This window comes from Homarus americanus, unplaced genomic scaffold, assembly GCF_018991925.1.
Source record: "Homarus americanus isolate GMGI-L3 unplaced genomic scaffold, GMGI_Hamer_2.0 scaffold6845, whole genome shotgun sequence".
Classification (NCBI taxonomy): Eukaryota; Metazoa; Arthropoda; class Malacostraca; order Decapoda; family Nephropidae; genus Homarus; species Homarus americanus.
The window spans coordinates 202,565-222,830 of record NW_024723872.1 but is presented as its reverse complement, the minus strand read 5'-3'; the positions used below and the strand labels follow the sequence as shown (position 1 = coordinate 222,830).

At 41.6% G+C, this 20,266-nt stretch overlaps 1 protein-coding gene across 1 annotated transcript in view; it reads left to right on the top strand.

Annotated features, from left to right (window-relative positions):
- The window catches only part of LOC121863982 (protein starmaker-like), a 98,392-nt gene extending 84,414 nt beyond the window's left edge, over nt 1-13,978 (top strand). Inside the window, exon 4 of the mRNA XM_042362845.1 lies at nt 13,067-13,978. Coding sequence (XP_042218779.1) covers nt 13,067-13,978 — 912 coding nt within the window. The remainder of the gene's footprint in view (nt 1-13,066) is intronic.
- Nucleotides 13,979-20,266: the final 6,288 nt, after the last annotated feature.

Below are 20,266 nucleotides of genomic sequence, written 5' to 3'. Positions count from 1 at the left end.
GTCGCCATAACAAAAAATATCTAATTTACTTTATATGTTCAGTATTTGTTATATCGTTAAGTGTGTGTGTATATATATATATATATATATATATATATATATATATATATATATATATATATATATATATATATATATATATATATATATATATATATTATATATATTGTGAGCGTGTTGTGTGCCGTGTTACCCATTTATCTCCTTGTCTCTTATTTACCGTGCTCAGTAGCAGTGAGAATCACCACCACACACCACGCTAAATATTTCACGGTCCTGAAGGTCACGGTGGTCCTAAATTGGTCTTTATAAAGTTCACGGTTGGCCAGGGGGGAAAAGGTCAACTACCTTGATCCACACTGCGATTGTGAGACGGAGAGGGAGAAAAAGAGAGATGAGACTTAAACAGCAACACAGAGGAAATACTAAGAGAAGGAAACTGGGGGCATTAGAGAGACGAGTAAAAGTGAGAGCGACAGAAAAAGATTAATGGTAAAGAAAATGAAAGGTTCACGGAACTGAGGAAGAAAAAGAAAGGGAGGAATACTGTATATTAAAGGAACAGATAAAGAAAGAAGAAGAAATATTCGCGGTGCAGAGAGAAAAATAAAAGATTCCCGGTACAAAGAAAAATACAGGAGAGAGAGACTCACTCAACAAACAGAGAAAGAGAGAGAGAGAGACAGCATAAGAGAGAAGAGTACAGTACATATCCCGGGAAGCTCACAAGCAGGACACTTCTCATTGATCCATACACCTTGGCCATCAACACGCAGCTCCGTCAGTTAGAGGAGACAGGCGTGACCAAGTCTTCACTACGTCCTACATCTCTCCTGTAGTGTTTCTGGTCCAATGGCTCTAGCGGAGATAAAGATGGTTTGGCGAAGGATATGTCACCTATGGAGAACTTATCTGTTTGGGGGAAGCCCCCCCCCCCACACCTACTTTTTTTATTGGCTACAATTTTTTTGTGGGCCGTTGATATTTTTTTATATTTTTTTTATTTTTATTTTTTATTTTTTTTATAGATATGGACGTTATTTTAGGATGTGATTGAAACGTTGTTGATTCTGGACGTTTTGGTTTCAAACGTGATTAGTTCCAAACTTTTTTTTTTTGAGGAGGAAGGGACTATGAACTCTCTCTCTCTCTCTCGCCTAACAATAACATAAGAATTAAACATAAGAATGGAGGAAACTGCAGCGGGCCTATTGGCCCATACTGGGCAGTCCCGTTTACACCCAACCCCTATTGCTCATATAAGCATCCAACCTATGTTTGAAGCTATTCAGCGTATTCGAGTTAATGATGATATTTGATAACTTGTTCCATTCATCCACCACTCTGTTTCCAAACCAGTGTTTACCTATTTCCCGCCTAAATCTAAATTTGTCTAATTTAAAACCATTGTTACGAGTTCGCCCCTGGTTGGATAGTTTGAGTACCTTTGTAATGTCCCCTTTGTTCTGCCCTGACTTCCATTTATACACCTCTATCATATCGCCCCTCACTCTACGTCTCTCGAGGGAGTGCAAATTAAGATGCTTTAACAAACCTACACAAGAACTACGCCAGTCAAACGTTCACACACATACCGAGTCAACACAGGCGTCGTTCTTTTATGGTCAGGATCATCATGAGCAGGGCCGTCCCTTGGAGGGTGCGGGGCCCGGGGCAACTCAGCCACTGCGGGGCCCCAGAAAATATAAATAAATAAAATAAAATAATATATATATATATATATATATATATATATATATATATATATATATATATATATATGAAGGTAGAAAACCACACTTCATGGAGACTTAAAGTTTATTTTAAACACCAACACAGTTTCGGCCCATCACGAGCCCTTCTCAATTGGTAATGTCAGAGACAGAATATTACACAATATATACACGTGGAGGTTGACTGACCCAAGCCGTCTGTCAACTGGGGATAATCAAAAGGCAGAGTCACAGCTCACAGGACAGGACACAACCTGATCTCACTGGTTACTGACCCTGGTGGATTGGCTGTGTGGAGTGGAGTGCAATGGATTATGGAATCAGATTATGCGGTCAGAGGACCCCACCCCCACCAACCCCCATGGGACTGTCACTATGGATGGCAAGGTCACGGTTGCGATGGTGGCGTAAGACGTTAGGTCAGATTAACCAGTCAACAGGTAATGTGTCCGAGGTCACTGGGTCTAGTGCTGGGCCCCGCGGGGCCCCCACACGAGCGGGGCCCCGGGCGGTCGCCCCTGTTCCCCCCCCCCCTCCCCCAAAGGACGGGCCTGATCATGAGTGAGTGGCAGTGCTGCTCCTCCCTATACCTCGGTCAGGAGTCTGGGGGGTCAGATGGTAGTTCCCAAGCGGTCTTTTATATGTCCGTCGCCGCGGATCAGAGCAGAGCGGATCATCTGGCCCGGTGAATTTAGGGTTAACTTTGTCTAAAAAAAAAATATATATATATATATTATATATTAATATATATACTGTATATATATATATATATATATATATATATATATATATATATATATATATATATATATATATATATATATATATATATATATATATATATAATATATAATATAAATAAATAATGAAAATAAATATATCTCCATGCTGTAAAACTGTTAAACTTACTGTGTGTGTGGGCGGCCATAGCCAAATTGATAGACGGAGGTAAATTTGGTTTAAAAAAAAAAAAAACGGGGCCATACCGAAACGTTCACAGCTAAATCATCGAGGATCAAAATATCTATTGTGTCTCATATCCTGCCGCTTTAGACTGGTTAATGCCCTTAACTTTGGTCATATATGTGGGGACTCGGTCAAAAAAAAAAAAAAAAAGCTCTGGACTGAATGTTTGTCCTCCCTGGGGCTTTGTGTCTAGGAAGGTTCTAGGGTAAATAACTCCTCTCGTAATAGGGTAAGTAAGAATGTATCGCTAACGTAAGAAAAAACTCAATGAAAATGGCAAGGAAATTAAAATATTGCAAAAAAATGAAGAAAAAATGTCGACCAAAATAAAAATAAATAAATAAAATAAAAAACAACGACCAAAAATACAAAAAATGGCGACAAAAGGAGAAAAAATGGCAAAAAAAATGGCAACCCAAAATAAAAAATGGTGACCAAAATAATAAAAAAAATTTAAATTACATAACTAAAAAAAGCTGGCGACAATATTAAAAAAAAAAGATGGCGAGAAAATATAAAAAGGCAACAAAATTGAACAGGCGGTACATTAACTAGACACGGTTCTCTCCACACACGTGTGATGGGACTAATATGATGTAATAGTGCCAGAAATATTTAATGATGGAAGTACCTGAGTGTTTTAATGATGTTACCGGGGGAGAATGTTGTGATGTTACATTGCCAGGGGGAGAATGTTGTCATGTAAGAGTTCCAGGGGGGGAATGTTGTGATGTTACAGTGCCAGGGGGGAGAATGTTGTGATGTTACAGTGCCAGGGAATGTTGTGATGTTACATTGCCAGGGGAGAATGTTGTGAAGTTACAGTGGGAGAATGGTGTGATGTTACAGTGCCAGGGGGAGAATGTTGTGATGTTACATTGCCAGGGAGAATGTTGTGATGTTACATTGCCAGAGAATGTTGAAGTTACAGTGCCAGGAGAGAATGTTGTAATGTTACATTGCCGGGAGAATGTTGTGAAGTTACAGTGCCAGGGGAGAATGGTGTGATGTTACAGTGCCAGGGAGAATGTTGTGATGTTACATTGCCAGAGAATGTTGTGATGTTACATTGCCAGGGAGAATGTTGTGAAGTTACAGTGCCAGGGAGAGAATGTTGTAATGTTACATTGCCAGGGAGAATGTTGTGAGATTACAGTGCCAGGGGAGAATGTTGTGATGTTACGTGTCAGGGGAGAATGTTGTAGATTACAGTGCCAGAGAATGTTGTGAAGTTACAGTGCCAGGAGAATGTTTGAAGTTACAGTGCCAGGGAAGAATGTTGTGATGTTAGTGCCAGGGGAGAATGTTGTGATGTCACAGTTCAGGAGAATGTTGTGATGTTACAGTGTCAGGGAGAATGTTGTGAAGTTACAGTGCCAGGGAGAGTGTTGTGAAGTTACAGTGCCAGAATGTTGTGAGTGCCAGGGAGAATGTTGTGATGTTACAGTGCCAGAATGTTGTGATGTTACAGTGCCAGGGGAGAATGTTGTGAAGTTACAGTGCCAGGGGGAGAATGTTGTGATGTTCCGGAGCTAGGGGGAAGAATGTTGTCATGTAAGAGTGCCAGGGGGAGAATGTTGTGAAGTTACAGTGCCAGGGGAAGAATGTTGTCATGTTACAGTGCCAAGAGGGGAGAATGTTGTCATGTAAGAGTGCCAGGGGGAGAATGTTGTCATGTAACAGTGCCAGGTGGAGAATGTTGTGATGTTACAGTGGCAGGGAAAGATTGCGGTGATGTTATAGTGCCAAGGAGAGAATTTTATGGTGTTACAGTGCCAGGTGGAGAATGTTGTGATGTTACAGTGCCAGGGAGCAACTAATATAACGTCACAGTGTCATAGGGAAGCGAGAGTTCACACAAGCTGAGATGATGATCATCATCCTGGAATGGAAAAGCTGAAGTAAAGCAGGAAATCAGTAGCTCTCTCTCTCTCTCTCTCTCTCTCTCTTTCTCTCTCACGAACCTACAAATATAAAAATAAAAATAACAAAATTAATAAAATTAAAAATCTCTACATTCTAAATTAAAATTCCAACGAAGGATTAAAAAAATACCAAAAAAATAGAGAACAACAAAGAGCAAATCAATCATACTTGAACAGCCTCGTTAAAACAGCCAAACAAGATCCTGTCGTAATTATTCAAATGCAAATCAACTAATTATATTTTCATACCTGATTACACTCTTGTTGAATTCACAGAAAATATTTCATTGATACGTGTCATGTACTGGCGATAATTAGCTGGCAGGTTTAATAATAATAATAGTAATAATAATAACAGTAACAACAACAACAACAACAACAACAACAACAACAACAACAACAACAACAACAACAATAATAATAATAATAATAATAATAATAATAATAATAATAATAATAGTAACAATAACAATAATAATAACAATGATAATAATAAAAATAATAAAAAGATAAGTTATAATAATAATAATAATAACAACAATGATAATAATAACAATAATAATAATAATAATAATAATAATAATAACATGAAGAGTACTGGGCATGTATACAGGATTTTGACTGCACCTGAACATTTGCTTGTGTTGGTGTTGACCAAGTGTGGTTTTAAAAGAGCTCACATTCAGTGCCATTGTAAGCCGCGTAGCTCTCCCACTTAACCCTTAAATCACCTAATAAGGACTTGACGTTCTCTGGCAGGTTATCCCAAGAGTTCACAACTTTTACTGCCCCAAAAGTTACCTCCGACAATTTTCTGTAATGATAGTTTAATTCCTTAACTCCACACCGTGACCTCACTTCAAGTGGGTTGGCCATCCACTAGCATTAGATATGTATATTTAACTGAGTAATGCCCTTTAAGGACCTTATAAACTTGTAATAACCCAGCCCTTGCACTTCTGAAGTATAAACTGTAGGCAATACTTCCTAATCTCTCTTGGTAAGTGAGGTGTCTAACTGCCAGGACTAGTTTGGACGTCTGAGTCAATTTACATTCCTTGGTGTATCTCGGGAACCAAGCACAGTTATAGAGTACTTCCAAAGAGGGAGAACTACACTATTGGGAAAACCTTTATGACGAACGAACCATCTAAGTAAGTGCAGGATCCTCGTTGAAATCCAACCAGTTCATGAGCAAGAGATTCACCTTCTCTCAATAATTCCAGAACTCCATATTTCTCACCCGTAGTTTCAGTTAATGTAGTGATATACTTCCCATCTCTTGGTACAAATACTTCATGTTGTTGTCATCAGCTGAGCGTGAGTCATAAGCTGTCATCTCGCTACAAACACTCATCTATTTTTCCCCCGACGTTTTTCCCTCCCCAAGATATTTGAGTCATTTAGGAAAATTCATTGGCTTTTCCTTGTAATAATGAATGTTTTGACTTCTCTGTGACTTCCCTGACTACCTGAGTCACCCTGTGTGTCAAGATTATGCTATACAAGTGATCTTATATTTATAATAATGCAAATACTGTAATAGCAATGATAATTATAACAATTAGAATGATAATAATTGTAAAACTAAAATAATAATAACAATCACTAAAAACCAACATTATTAATAAGAGTAAAGTAACAAATGGTAATAACATACTACTACTACTACTACTACTAATAATAATAATAATAATAATAACAACAATAATAATTTCTAAAACAAATATCGCTTAAAAATTCTTCCACAAAATAATTATAATAAATACAATGAAAATAACAACAACAATAATGATAATAATAATGATAATAACAACAACAATAATAATAATAATAATAATAATAATAACAACAACAACAACAATAATAATAATAATAATAATATAAACAAAAATAAATAAATAAGCGAGTTATATCCACACGTATGACACAACCACAAGGCTACAGACATCTATTTATTTTAGAACATCTGTGTTTGACATCCCATTTTTCCCACCCTATCAAACTCACTCTGTGATGGAACCATAACCAACCATGATTTCCATAAATGCCACTATTACCATTCCTATCATCCCTAACCACTCGTTACCATTTATCAGTTTCCATTGCTACTCGTAATCATTAACAGTTTCCATGAGAACAACTTGTGATCATTTACCATTAGTTTCCATTGCTACCATTAGAACGACACGTAACCATTTACCATTGATAGTTTCCATTACTACCATTAGAAAAAGTGACCATCTACCATTAGTTTCCATTACTACCATTAGAACAAGTGACCAGTTACCATTGATAGTTTCCATTGCTACCATTAGTACGACTCGTGACCATGTATAAGTTTCCATTGCTACCATTAATGACAATCACCATAATTGCAATAAAATACTGTCTTTAACTTCCATAATTACCATGATAATTACAATCTATACCTCCCCAAAAAACTAAACTACCATAACTACCATTTTCATCACCATTAGTATACCTACCCTTTTCTGACCTACCACAACTACCATCACTACCACAACCACCATCGTTAAGTACCCCTACCTGCCACACTACCACAACAACCAGCCATCGTTTAAATAATACCACCACCACTACCATCGATAAGTGCCCCTCACTATACCTGACCTAATACCTACCACCATCGTTTAAATACCTCCTGCAGTAACCACCATCGTTAAGTACCCCCTCACACTACCTAACCAAATACCTACCACCACTACCACAACTGCCACTGCCACCATTGACGACAAGCTGAGGCCATCATTCAAACAAATCGTGAATTTTCTTTTCAAGCTCTTTGGTGCGGCGATCCATCAGCGAGATTGATGACACCGCGGGAGCCATCGTTTGTCAGACGTGAGCCAGCGGGGTGAGAGAGAGAGAGAGGAGCACCATTTACTTTAGAGAGAGAGAGAGAGAGAGGAGCACCATTTACTTTAGAGAGAGAGGAGCACCATTTACTTTAGAGAGGCAAGGAGCACTGAATAAATGAGAGAGAGATTGAAAGGGCAGGAGAGGCAAGACGAGCATTGATGACTCAGCAGGGCCATCGTTTGTCAGAGAGAGAGAGAGACGAAAATATAAGAGAGTGAGAAAAAGAGAACGAGAATGAGGGAGAGGAATGAGATGGGTAAGAAAAAGAGAGATGAGAAATAAAAAGGAAGGAAGGAAGGAAGGAAGGAAGGACCACACCGAGGGAGTCATCACCTATCAGACGTAACCGAGAGAGAGAGAGAGAGAGAGAGAGAGAATCCTCGGTGACAAGAAGATAGACTGAAGTTGGTGTGTTGTCGAGCCAGTCTGCCACTGTTCCTCAAATGTTAAATAGTTAAACATTCTCTCTCTCTCTCTCTCTCTCTCTCTCCAACTATCTTTTTTTTTTCTAATCCAATTTTTCCTATCATTTTTTCCTATCTACTTCAGCATTTCTCTCTTTGGTGTTCTTTCTCTCCATTTATTTTCATATTCAGTTTGTGCCTATCTTTACTTATCTATAAATCTCCATCTGCCTCGCATTTTTTTTCCACCTCACCCCCATCTCTCTCTTTATCTGATCATACTATTTATTTCGTTCTTTTTATTTTCTCCATTTCTTTCTTTCGTCCCTTCCTTCCTTCCTTCCTTCCTTCCTTCCTTCCTCAATCTCTCTCACCGATCCCTCATCCATTCTCTAAGACGTGTCCGGACCAGACCACTACGTCCTCTATCACCGCCGCCCGCCGACCATCACCTCCTTTTAATCCATTTCTTCCCGAGACTTCCCTTCGTTCCTCAATACCTCCCCTCCCTCCCCCTAACCTTCCTCCACTTACCTTCTTACCCACATCCCCTACCCCTTCCCCCTCCTTCCTTAACCCACAGCCTCCTCTAGATCCCGTCTCCCTTGTCTTCCCCCCTCCTTCCACTTACCTCTCCAGATCCCATCCCCTCCCCTGCCCTTTCTCCCCCTCCCCCCTTAATCTATAGACTTCTCCAGATTCCGTTCCCCTTTCTTAACCCACAGCCTCTTCCAGATCACCCCTTCTCTCCCCTAACCCCCAGCCTCCACCACATCCCCTTTCTCCCCCTAACCCCAGCCTCCTACATCCCCCTTCTACCCCCCCTAACCCCCAGCCTCCTCCACATCACCCCTCCTCTCTTCTCCCCCCCCACCCCATAACGCACTGCAGCCTCCTCCAGGAAATTCATCTCCATTTCGGTCCTATCAATCCTTCCTAACCCTCGAATTCTCTTTATAGAAGAATCCTAATAAATCTTTATCTTGTACGCTGCCGACTGTTCCTGCTGCCACTCACAACCCCCTTCACTCACTCGCCTCACTCATCCATACACCTGCTGAATAAATCACTCGTGGGAAATACCCAAAAAAACACACACACACACAAGCAAGGATATCAATGCCCCGCCCTTTACACGGCCCGACAAGTGTTTTGTATCTACATATATCTGAGCAACCGGGTGAGGGAGCGAGTAAGAGTTTCAGGTTCGAGGCTTCGGGTTTTCAACAGTTTGTAAGGTTAAATTTTCCCCCTTACTGGAGACGTGAGGACGCATCAAACAGCCTCGCTTTAAGCTTCAGAACCAAATACCCTTCCTAAAATATCGTAACGTCAAAATTTGCAACGTGACTTAAAAACTGTCAGTGGGGTTTGGTCTCTTAACGTTAACTAAATCAAAGGGAGAATGAGGGAGAATATTCTAATGGGTGGAGGATTTTTTGAGAATGTTGACACCTTTGTTTGAAGGACATACACAAACACTTGTGCAGGGTATATGGTGCGGGTATAAGTGTATAGGTATATGGTGCGGGTATAAGTGTATAGGTATATGGTGCGGGTGGTATAAGTGTATAGGTATATGGTGCGGGTATAAGTGTATAGGTATATGGTGCGGGTATAAGTGTATAGGTATATGGTGCGGGTATAAGTGTATAGGTATATGGTGCGGGTACAAGTGTATAGGTATATGGTGCGGGTATAAGTGTATAGGTATATGGTGCGGGTATAAGTGTATAGGTATATGGTGCGGGTATAAGTGTATAGGTATATGGTGCGGGTATAAGTGTATAGGTATATGGTGCGGGTATAAGTGTATAGGTATATGGTGCGTATAGGTATATGGTGCGGGTATAAGTATAGGGTATAAGTGTATAGGTATATGGTGCGGGTATAAGTGTATAGGTATATGGTGCGGGTATAAGTGTATAGGTATATGGTGCGGGTATAAGTGTATAGGTATATGGTGCGGGTACAAGTGTATAGGTATATGGTGCGGGTACAAGTGTATAGGTATATGGTGCGGGTACAAGTGTATAGGTAGAGGTACAGAGTTTTTCACAAGGTATCGACATCATAATGGTGGTGTCGTCAGTCCTTAGGCTATTGACATTTAAGTATCCTGACACGCTTAACTAATCCAACAAGGACACCATTTACTGATGACACAGGTGAAATTTGTTAAACATCAACCTTAGTCAAGATATACATCACAATAAAGGTACATACTAGATTTCACAACGATCCGCCAAGTGTTTTTCAGATTATTTAAGAATCGGGAATTTTGGACGGACGGACAAGTTAACAGAGGTACAGCACAAATATACATTAATCAAGATACTGTACAGCGTAACTTTCGGTGTTTTCTGGGGCTGATTTGCAGAATTCTTATTATTGGCAAATATTTCTACTAGATTTTCACCACCGATATTGTTGGGGCGTCTGGCATGCACTGTAGCTGCCACGGATGATGAACAACACACGTGGAGGAAAGTGGGACTGGATCTTGGGAAAAAACACGCGCACACATACAGGAATATCCTTATACAGACACGAATTTACGGTCACAGGAATAGACGGTAACACACACAAGGACTTACGGACAGAAGAATATACATTAACAGACAAATACAGTACTTACCGACAAAGGCACAGCAACGCACGTACGGAGACAGACAGACACAGACAAACAGACAGACAGGAGGACGCCGGAGTGATGACAACAGGACGCTCCAGTGATGGCGGCCTGACAAAAAATGAAGACTCCATTATGAACTAGCCGAGTAATTAATATGAGAAGAGTCATCTCCCCCGGAAATTTACAAATTACCTCACTAATGAGAAAATAATGAAGGACCATAATTAAAAGACACTTCGTAGCATAATATCGTTTGTTACTCTTTAAGAAAACGTGGCGGTGTTGGTGGAGTAACTCGACGTGTTCCCTAACTTATGGGGGGTCACAGGTTCGATACCATGGACTAAAAAAAAAAAGGGGGGATTGAGGAGGAGTGTTTGATGTTATGGTCTTCACAACAGCTGGGTTTTGGGCTCTATAAGGCCATCGATTGGGGAGGGAGGGGGTGGGGGAGGGGGTGGGGAGGGGAGGTGGGAGAGAGGGGGTGAGAGGGAGGGAGAGAGGGGGTGAGAGGGAGGTGAGAGGGAGGGGGGGAGAGGGGAGGGGGGTGAGAGGGAGGTGGAGAGGGGTGAGAGGGAGATGGGGAGGGGTGAGAGGGAGGTGGAGAGAAAGGATGAGAGGGAGGGGGAGGGGTGAGAGGGAGATGGGGGAGGGGGTGAGAGGGAGATGGGGGAGGGGTGAGAGGGAGATGGGGGGAGGGGGGTGAGGAGATGGGGAGGGGGTGAGAGGAGATGGGGAGGGGTGGAGGGAGGTGGAGGAGGGGGTGAGAGGGAGGTGGAGGGGAGGGGTGAGGGAGGTGGAGGGAGGAGGTGGAGGGAGGGGAGGAGGGGGGGGAGGTGGGAGGGAGGGGGTGGGAGGAGGTGGAGAGAGGGGGGTGAGGAGGGAGGTGGGGGAGGGAGGGGGGAGGGGGGAGGGAGGTGGAGGGAGGGGGTGAGAGGGAGGTGGGGGAAGGGGGTGAGAGGGAGGTGGGGGAGGGGGGTGAGGAGGAGGTAGGGGAAGGGGGGCTGAAAGGTGATCAAATTATTGTTGTAAGAAGCAGACAAATAGACTACAGTAAAAAAAAAATAATAAATAAAACTACGATACTTGAAGGTCATAAATAAATAAAAAAATCTACAATAGCTGAAAACAATACAAAAAAACAAATCCTAATATTACTACCTCGATACAAACCCATGAATCACCTTGAAAAATAAACGAATTCTGTAACTCCTAGGGAACAATACTTCACCCAACCCCTCGAGTTAAGGTTCACAACAACGGTAATACGCCTCAAGACACTCTCTGAGGAGCCCCTGAGGATAACACCGTAAGTCTGCGGGGTTTACATTGGGCCAAGACTCTGTAACAAGTTAGTGTGTCTATTTAACGATCGTAAGTAACTGCAGGGTGTAGAAGTTCAGCAGTGTAGGACCCCCCCCAAGGTAGGAGGATGCACTGTACTGTATTATGGATTCGAAGACCTTCCTTATACGTATCTCTCTCTCTCTCTCTCTCGCTCTCTCTCTCGTCTCCTGATCCCACGTTGTTTATGCTCTTCAAACCTATTTTAATTAAAGTGAACTGTATTTGGTGGTCCTTAGGTGTGGGGGGAGAGGAGGAAGAGGGGGAGAGGGAGGAAGAGGAGGGGGAGAAGAGGAAGGGGAAAGAGGAGGGGAGGGGGGAGAGGAGAGAGGAGGGGATGCATAGCCTAACCTTATATCTGATTAACGTTAAGGATGTGATGACGTTTCTTTACCGCCTCATCTACATTAATGTTTATACGACCTTCACTTAACACACACACACACACACACACACACACACACACACACACACACTATTGAGACAAGACCAAAATTAACAGCATATTTCACCTCGCTTGAGCTCTTTCCACTCAAACTTTAATATATTTTCAATTAAATGACAAAAATATATAACCTGGATAAAATGAATATTGGAATAGGATTAAAACGCTCCATATAAGAGGATAAACTAAATAAAAACTCAATGTCGGGGGGAAAAAATATATGAAAAAAAGTGAGTTTATTTTGGCAGTCAATAAAGAAAGGTTGTGTTATAGGAAATCCGTGACTATAACCCGGATATAACAGCCAAAAACTAAAGATATATTAAATTGTTATAATGAGTTTTAAAGGAAAAAATACAATAAAGACAATAAAGTGGAAAATGATGGCAATAAAGATATGAATAGAAAGAAATTAAAATAAAAAAAAATAGATACATCACAACTAAGAAATTAAAATACGGATAAGAATAAATATAAATTAAAAACAAATTACAATAAACGCTGGAGAATATAATTAATGACAATAAAGAAATGAATAAAAAGTGAAAGGCTGTGAAAATCTATCCATTCTCCTTAATACGGATCATCAACTTCATTTTTATTCATCAATCTCAATCCTGGAGGACAAAAGTTAAGAACCTTAGGTAATTAGCTCAAGACTGGCGTCCATATTGAGCAGATAGGAGAGAACTGACAGCCAAAGACATAGGACTGACAGCCGTATAGAACAGCTAGACAAGGCTGATAGCTGTATAAAGGAGATAGACAGGACTGACAGCCATATTAAGCAGCTAGACAGGACTGACAGCCATATTGAGCAGCTAGACAGGACTGACAGCCATATTAAGCAGCTAGACAGGATTGACAGTCGTATAGAGCAGTTAGACAGGACTGACAGCCATATTAAGCAGCTAGACAGGATTGACAGTCGTATAGAGCAGCTAGACAGGACTGACAGTCGTATAGAGCAGCTAGACAGGACTGACAGCCATATTGAGCAGCTAGACAGGACTGACAGCCATATTAAGCAGCTAGACAGGATTGACAGTCGTATAGAGCAGTTAGACAGGACTGACAGCCATATCGAGCAGCTAGACAGGATTGACAGTCGTATAGAGCAGCTAGACAGGACTAACAGTCGTATAGAGCAGCTAGACAGGACTGACAGTCATATTAAGCAGCTAGACAGGACTGACAGCCATATTGAGCAGCTAGACAGGACTGACAGTCGTATAGAGCAGCTAGACAGGACTGACAGCCATATTAAGCAGCTAGACAGGACTGACAGCCATATTGAGCAGCTAGACAGGACTGACAGTCATATTAAGCAGCTAGACAGGACTGACAGCCATATTGAGCAGCTAGACAGGACTGACAGCCATATTGAGCAGCTAGACAGGACTGACAGTCATATTAAGCAGCTAGACAGGACTGACAGCCATATTGAGCAGCTAGACAGGACTGACAGTCGTATAGAGCAGCTACACAGGATTGACAGTCGTATAGAGCAGCTAGACAGGATTGACAGTCGTATAGAGCAGCTAGACAGGACTGACAGCCGTCAAGAACAGCTAAACGAAACTGACGCAAATGAAGCGTTGGACACGACTGACGGAAAAAATACAACTAATAGGCGGAAGTGACGGGAAAAACAGAACAGGTGGAGGAGAGTGACGGCAAAGTAGTAAAGGCGGACGGGATTGACAGGAATCCATCGCAGGCGGAAGAGTAATTTCCTGTGTGGACGTGGCTGGTATTGGCTTGTGGGCGGCGGGCGGACGGCACTCTGAATAGCCAAGACACCGTGAAGGATTCCTGAAGGATGCGTGGCGATCCTACACCTGATCCCGAAGTTTGAGAAAATCCAACACTGCTGAAAAGGAGGTATTTGGCGCCCCTCCTTCCCTCCCTCCCTGTCTACCACACCCTCACCCCCTCCTCCCTGTCTACCACTCTCTCACCACCCCCTGTCTCACTCTCCTATCTCACCACCCTGTCCCTGTCTACCACCCTCACCCCCCTCCCCCCGGTACATACATCTACCTCCCCACAGCCTCGGGACGCCACTGCATAATACAGCCCTTGCTATCGTATGTAAGTAAAAAATAACAATATGTAAATAAACAAGAATGCAAATAATAAATTAATGGTAATATACATAAATTGATATATATTGACAATATTGACCGAGTGTTAATAAAACTACTGAACTAAACAAGTCTAGTCTTTTATGCTGAACGAGGTCATTTGATTAATGTGTTAAGTGCAGTTTAAGCCTTACATTGTAGTGGATTTCTTTTGCTTTAAATCGGTATAAAAATAAATAGAAATTGTTTTGTAAATAAAAGATAAATGAACTTGACTATTGTTGCGTTTGGTGTAACCTTTGTGGTCACATTACACTGACAGGTGAGAGTATGGCGACGGTATCACCTGTGTGGCCGTGGGCGGGTGGTGACGTTATCACCTGTGTGGCCGTGGGCGGGTGTGACGACGGTATCACCTGTGTGGCCGTGGGCGGGTGGTGACGGTATCACCTGTGTGGCCGTGGGCGGGTGGTGACGGTATCACCTGTGTGGCCGTGGGCGGGTGGTGACGGTATCAAAAGCTTGTGGCCGTGCTGTCAACGTCTTGGGTGTGAAGCGATCTGGTTGTTTTGGTTCGTTTCTTGTGTGGTAGGAGGAGGAGGAGGAGGGAGGAGGAGGAGGGAGGAGGGGAGGAGGAGGAGGGGGAGGGGAGAGGAGAGGAAGAGAGGAGGGGATGGGGGAAGGGAAGGGGATAGGAAAGAGGGAGGTCAGGTACCAGACACGCCCTGTACTGTATATGTACGTAAATGGAGGCACACAAGTGTGGACAATAACCAAAAATCTTCACATTCATGTGGTTACAGAACACACACACACACACACACACACACACACACACACACACACACACACACACACTTCAAACAATATAAATCACCTCCACAATCTTAGCCCAGCATCGTGGCCAGGTTGGACACGCCGCGAGTGAGGAAATGGTCTGGGTATTGGACATGGGTCGCGCCATTGCCCCCAAGGGACACGTGTGTTTCTGGTCAACCAGGCACTGATAGAAGCTTTACGGGGAGGCGAAACCTAGTTAAAACTGCCGCACACTTCAACATTTCAGTATTTTAAGCCCTACACGGGGGTAAAACTGACGAAAAATAAATAAAATAAACGGAATTGGTGACCCGTGTCATTATTTTCCTATCACCTGCACTACAACTGTGATCGTCTAGTGTGTCCGGAGTGTGTTAGTTTGGCAGTTAATCCCTCTTAAGTATACAGAGAGGAGCTGATCGGGCATGGGGAGCATGATCATTGGCTGTAATGCTGAATGGACGAAATATTGCAGGTTATGATTACAAGACAGCCGACCCTCGCCAGGTAGCGCCACTTACTGCTTGCAATATAGATAAACTGATAGAGGAAGAGAGGGGTGCTAGGAACAGAAACCTTCAACTTTATTTACAAGGCATCCCAAACTTGCACACTAACCCTGGTAATAAAGCTACATGAAAAAAAAATAATAATTCATCTTTTTTACTTCCCCCGCCCCAAAAAAACGAAAACCCAGAACGAATAAGCGCTATTACACATGCATTAGTTAAAACATCGACCTGGACAGTAAGCTTACCATCGACTGGTTTAAGACCCCCTAAAGCTCACTAGGCCATAGGGTTAGTCCTGATAGCAGACCCTCCGTGCTACCCTGGTGTGCTGGAGCCAATGTTGTGTTTACAGTCCAGGCGGCGGCGGGTAAATAATATAAGAGAACTAATCTATGCAGTAACCATATAGTATAGGTGGTAGACAAATAATACACGAGGTAGATAACGTAAATAGGTGGTAGATAACATAAAAAGGTGGTAGAAAACATAAATTGGTGGTAGATAACATAAATTGGTGGTAGATAACATAAATTGGTGGTAGATAACATAAAATGGTGGTAGATAACATAAAAAGGTGGTGGTTAACATAAAATGGTGGTAGATAACATAAAAATGTGGTACATAACGTAAAAAGGTGGTAGATAACGTAAAAAAGGTGATAGATAACGTAAAAAGGTGGTAGATAACATAAAAAGGAGGTAGATAACATAAAAAGGTGGTAGATAACATAAAATGGTGGTAGATAACATAAAATGGTGGTAGATAACATAAAATGGTGGTAGATAACATAAAAAGGTGGTAGATAACATAAAAAGGTGGTAGATAACATAAAATGGTGGTAGATAACATAAAAAGGTGGTAGATAACGTAAAAAGGTAATAGGTTATAATACAGGTAGTAAATATATACTTCAGGTGGTAGATACATAATGGAGTAAATAATAACCCAGATGACAGCAAATTCATTCAGATGGTAACAAAATAATTCTGGTGTTAGGTTAAGATGACTAAGATTAGGTTAGGTTAAGTTAGGTTTGGACTGGTTAGGTTAGGTAAGGTAAGGTTTGGTCTGGTTAGGTTAGGTAAGGTAAGGTTTGGTCTGGTTAGGATAGGTAAGGTTTGGTCTGGTTAGGTTTGGTCTGGTTAGGTTAGGTAAGGTTAGGTTAGGTAAGGTTAGGTAAGGTTTGGTCTGGTCTGTAGGTGTGGTTAGGTTACGTTACGTGGGATGTCGTCCTATAAGCTTAGCTCAACCCTCTAAGGTGAATTACTGAAGTATCTTTCTACCATCTCCCGCATAACCTGAGCTTCATCTTCCTAACCCGAGGATTCAACCCCCCATAATCTGAAGCTCCAAACCCCTCCCTTACAGTACTTACATCTCCCTATCCCCCGAGGCTTCAACCCACCATAACGTGAAGCTTCAAACCCCTCTGACACTACATATCCCTATCCCCTGAGGCTTCATCCCCAATTCTCCCGAAGCTGCATTATCACTTGTGTTCGCCACGGAACTCCCGACGCTGATTTACATACCTGCCTTGATGATTACAAATTGGTCCGGGTTACCTACTGAAACACTGGACTGGTAAATGGCTGAATGGTCGATACTTCTGAGTCTGGTGGATGTTGTTGTTATTACTATTATTATTATTGGTAGTGGTAGTAGTACGTAGTAGTAGTAGTAGCAGCAGTACGCAGTAAAATGGCAATAAAATGGCGGCGAAGGTGTGGCTGTTGGGGGAGGCTGGAGGCCACATTAACAAAAACGTAGCAGTAGTTAGTTGTAGTTACATTTCATTTCATCTTACTTCACTTTATTTAACGTGAGCGTAGAAGTAGAACAGGTGACCGCAAGGTTTTCTCTTGCCCTACTCTGGTCAGGACAGCTTTTGGCGAATAATATTACGTAACGGATGAGAGCGCACCTGAGTGTATCATTACCGATATACCTGTACTGTATGTCTCCAAATAAAATAGTCAATAAAAATACACAAAGACTTTCGTTCACATATCACTAAAACGTCACAACTACTACTACTACTACTACTACTAGATAATAATAATAATAATAATAATAATAATAATAATAATAATAATAATAATAATAATAATAATAATAAAAATAATAACAATAATAATATTAATAATATTAATAATAATAATAATAATAAACTGTAATTACAACTATTTAATAAATAATGAAGAAACACCCACAAAAGTCACTTCGAGTTGTAAGTACACGTATCGATAAAATATACCAATATTCCAGACTCAAAAAAAAAAAATCAAGGTTATACTCAAGCAAACGTGTGGCAGCGCTCCTAAATAATAGTGACTTATGCCCGAGGAACATTTTAACCCGTGACTAACATATATCCAACGCTCGTCAATAAACAAGGAAGGACCAGAGTTCACCCGCCGTCTATGACTATCATATGATCCCAAACGGTAATCAAAACAGGATCATGGAAACGAACTCCATCTGTATCTATGACTAGGAAATGTCTCGGTGTTGCATTAAGAAAGAAGAGGAGGGAAGTTTATCTCCACGTGTTACGGTGAAGTCTAATTTTTTGTATACAGTATCGGTAATCCATCACAGACGTCTACTGTAATACGAACGAGCCGGATTTTCATGTTTGTTTATTATCTACTTTGTGTCTAGATATGAAAATTTAAATTCCAGGAAGGAAAGTATATAAAAAAATAAAAGGTGAAACACGAAGGTTCTATTAATGTTATGCTTCTGTTTGATTGACAGTCAATTTTTGGAGAGAAAGAGAGTTGGTTTATTATGCATGCGTGTCGGTAATGGGGTTTACAGGTGTGGGTGGCAGCGCTATCTAGTGAGGGGTGATGGGAGAAATTCAGTGTTGTAGTTAGGGGTCCCAAGAATCTCATTATGACAATGTAGCGCTTCACTTAACCTGTCATAACCACATCAGAGCAGCGGTGATATGTTAGCTGTTACACTTAAATCCGCTATCGACTCGGCAGATTAACCGATCAGGATCAAACTCTCACAGTAAAATCTAAGTCAGGGGAAAAAAAACAAAGAGGGACCTGGATTTGGCGTCCCTGGTAGCCGTCTCCTAAGGGTAGTTTCAACATTGTACAGCTCAGTGTGAGGCAGGACTAGTGGCCATTCCTTGGGGGGGTCTCACCTCACCCCTCCCTCCCATCGCGCAACCAGCAACTGATCAGTAATGGCAGCGTGGCAGGCAAACGACCTACTTTTTACCCACCCCCCCATAAATGCAACCTTCTATTACAGGCACCCACCCCCCTCCCACCCTTACAACCAACCTAATAAGACCATCGCCCTACACGCCAAGTTTGACGTTGGTAGACTCAGCGCCGCAGGAGGAGCTTCAAAAACAGAATTACCGAACGTATGAACCGTGATACTTAACTACATTATACAACTGACGTCATTAGTTCATTTTCCTTCCCACTTTAAACTTTCAGGGTCTGGGAACACAGTACATAGGGACCGGGGCGCTCGGTATAGCATGCTGGTGCCTATAATTAATTGTAAAGCGTACCATGGGGAGACTAAATTATATTGTAGAGCTGGTGGTGGCGATTACCAGAGTAGGTTCTAATACACCAACAACACGACCCAAACAAGCGAAATGCGTCGAACGGAATGCAGTTAACTCAATTCTCACACTACCAACCTAAGATGTACTTCGTCTTTAAAGCATATAACTCATAAATAACTCAAGACGAAGGCGAGCTATTAATCACAGTATAAAGATCATATTCCCAGCGCTGATACCTAGAACAAATATCTAAAATAAATGAGCGAGAGAAAATGGACAAAGTTGTGAGGCTCCCGAAAAATTTATGAGAGGCGCGAGCAGTTAATCGGAAATGTTGTTGCCAAATAATCAATCAAATTTTACTACAGAAACTGAGAAATGTAAACTATGTTCATAAAGCCATCGTAACATTGAGACGCCTGGCAGCATTACACTTAAGACCTGGACTTCGTGGGAGAGGCAAACCTATACAGAATTCATGACAGTACTAGACTATATCGGTTGCTGCAGTTCAATACGGTGGAGTTTACAGTCTCAATACTCCATTACAGAAGTTAGTGTAAAACGAACCCAAAACAAGAAACCTACACTGTTTTGTTTGGTTTGTGTACTGTACCTGTGTGAGCCGAGACCTAGCATCACCTGAGGTCTGTACAGCCTCTAACTTAACGTCCGATTCAGAACCACAGCACAAGACTTACCTTCGGGAAGCAATTACATCTTCCACTCCGTTTTTTATAATATCTCTGGTAATAACACTACCAACCCAGACGATATTCAAGTAGATACATAATACATGCAGTTTGTTCACCATATTGACTGATATGCATCAAAATAAATAAACAGTCGACAAAACGATATTGAAATCCTATCCAGCTATACTTAAATCTATAGCCAACTCTAAGAACCACTCCTCACAACATCCCTCCACTGTATCTCTGACTTCTTAAGGTGATCTGTTTCGACGTG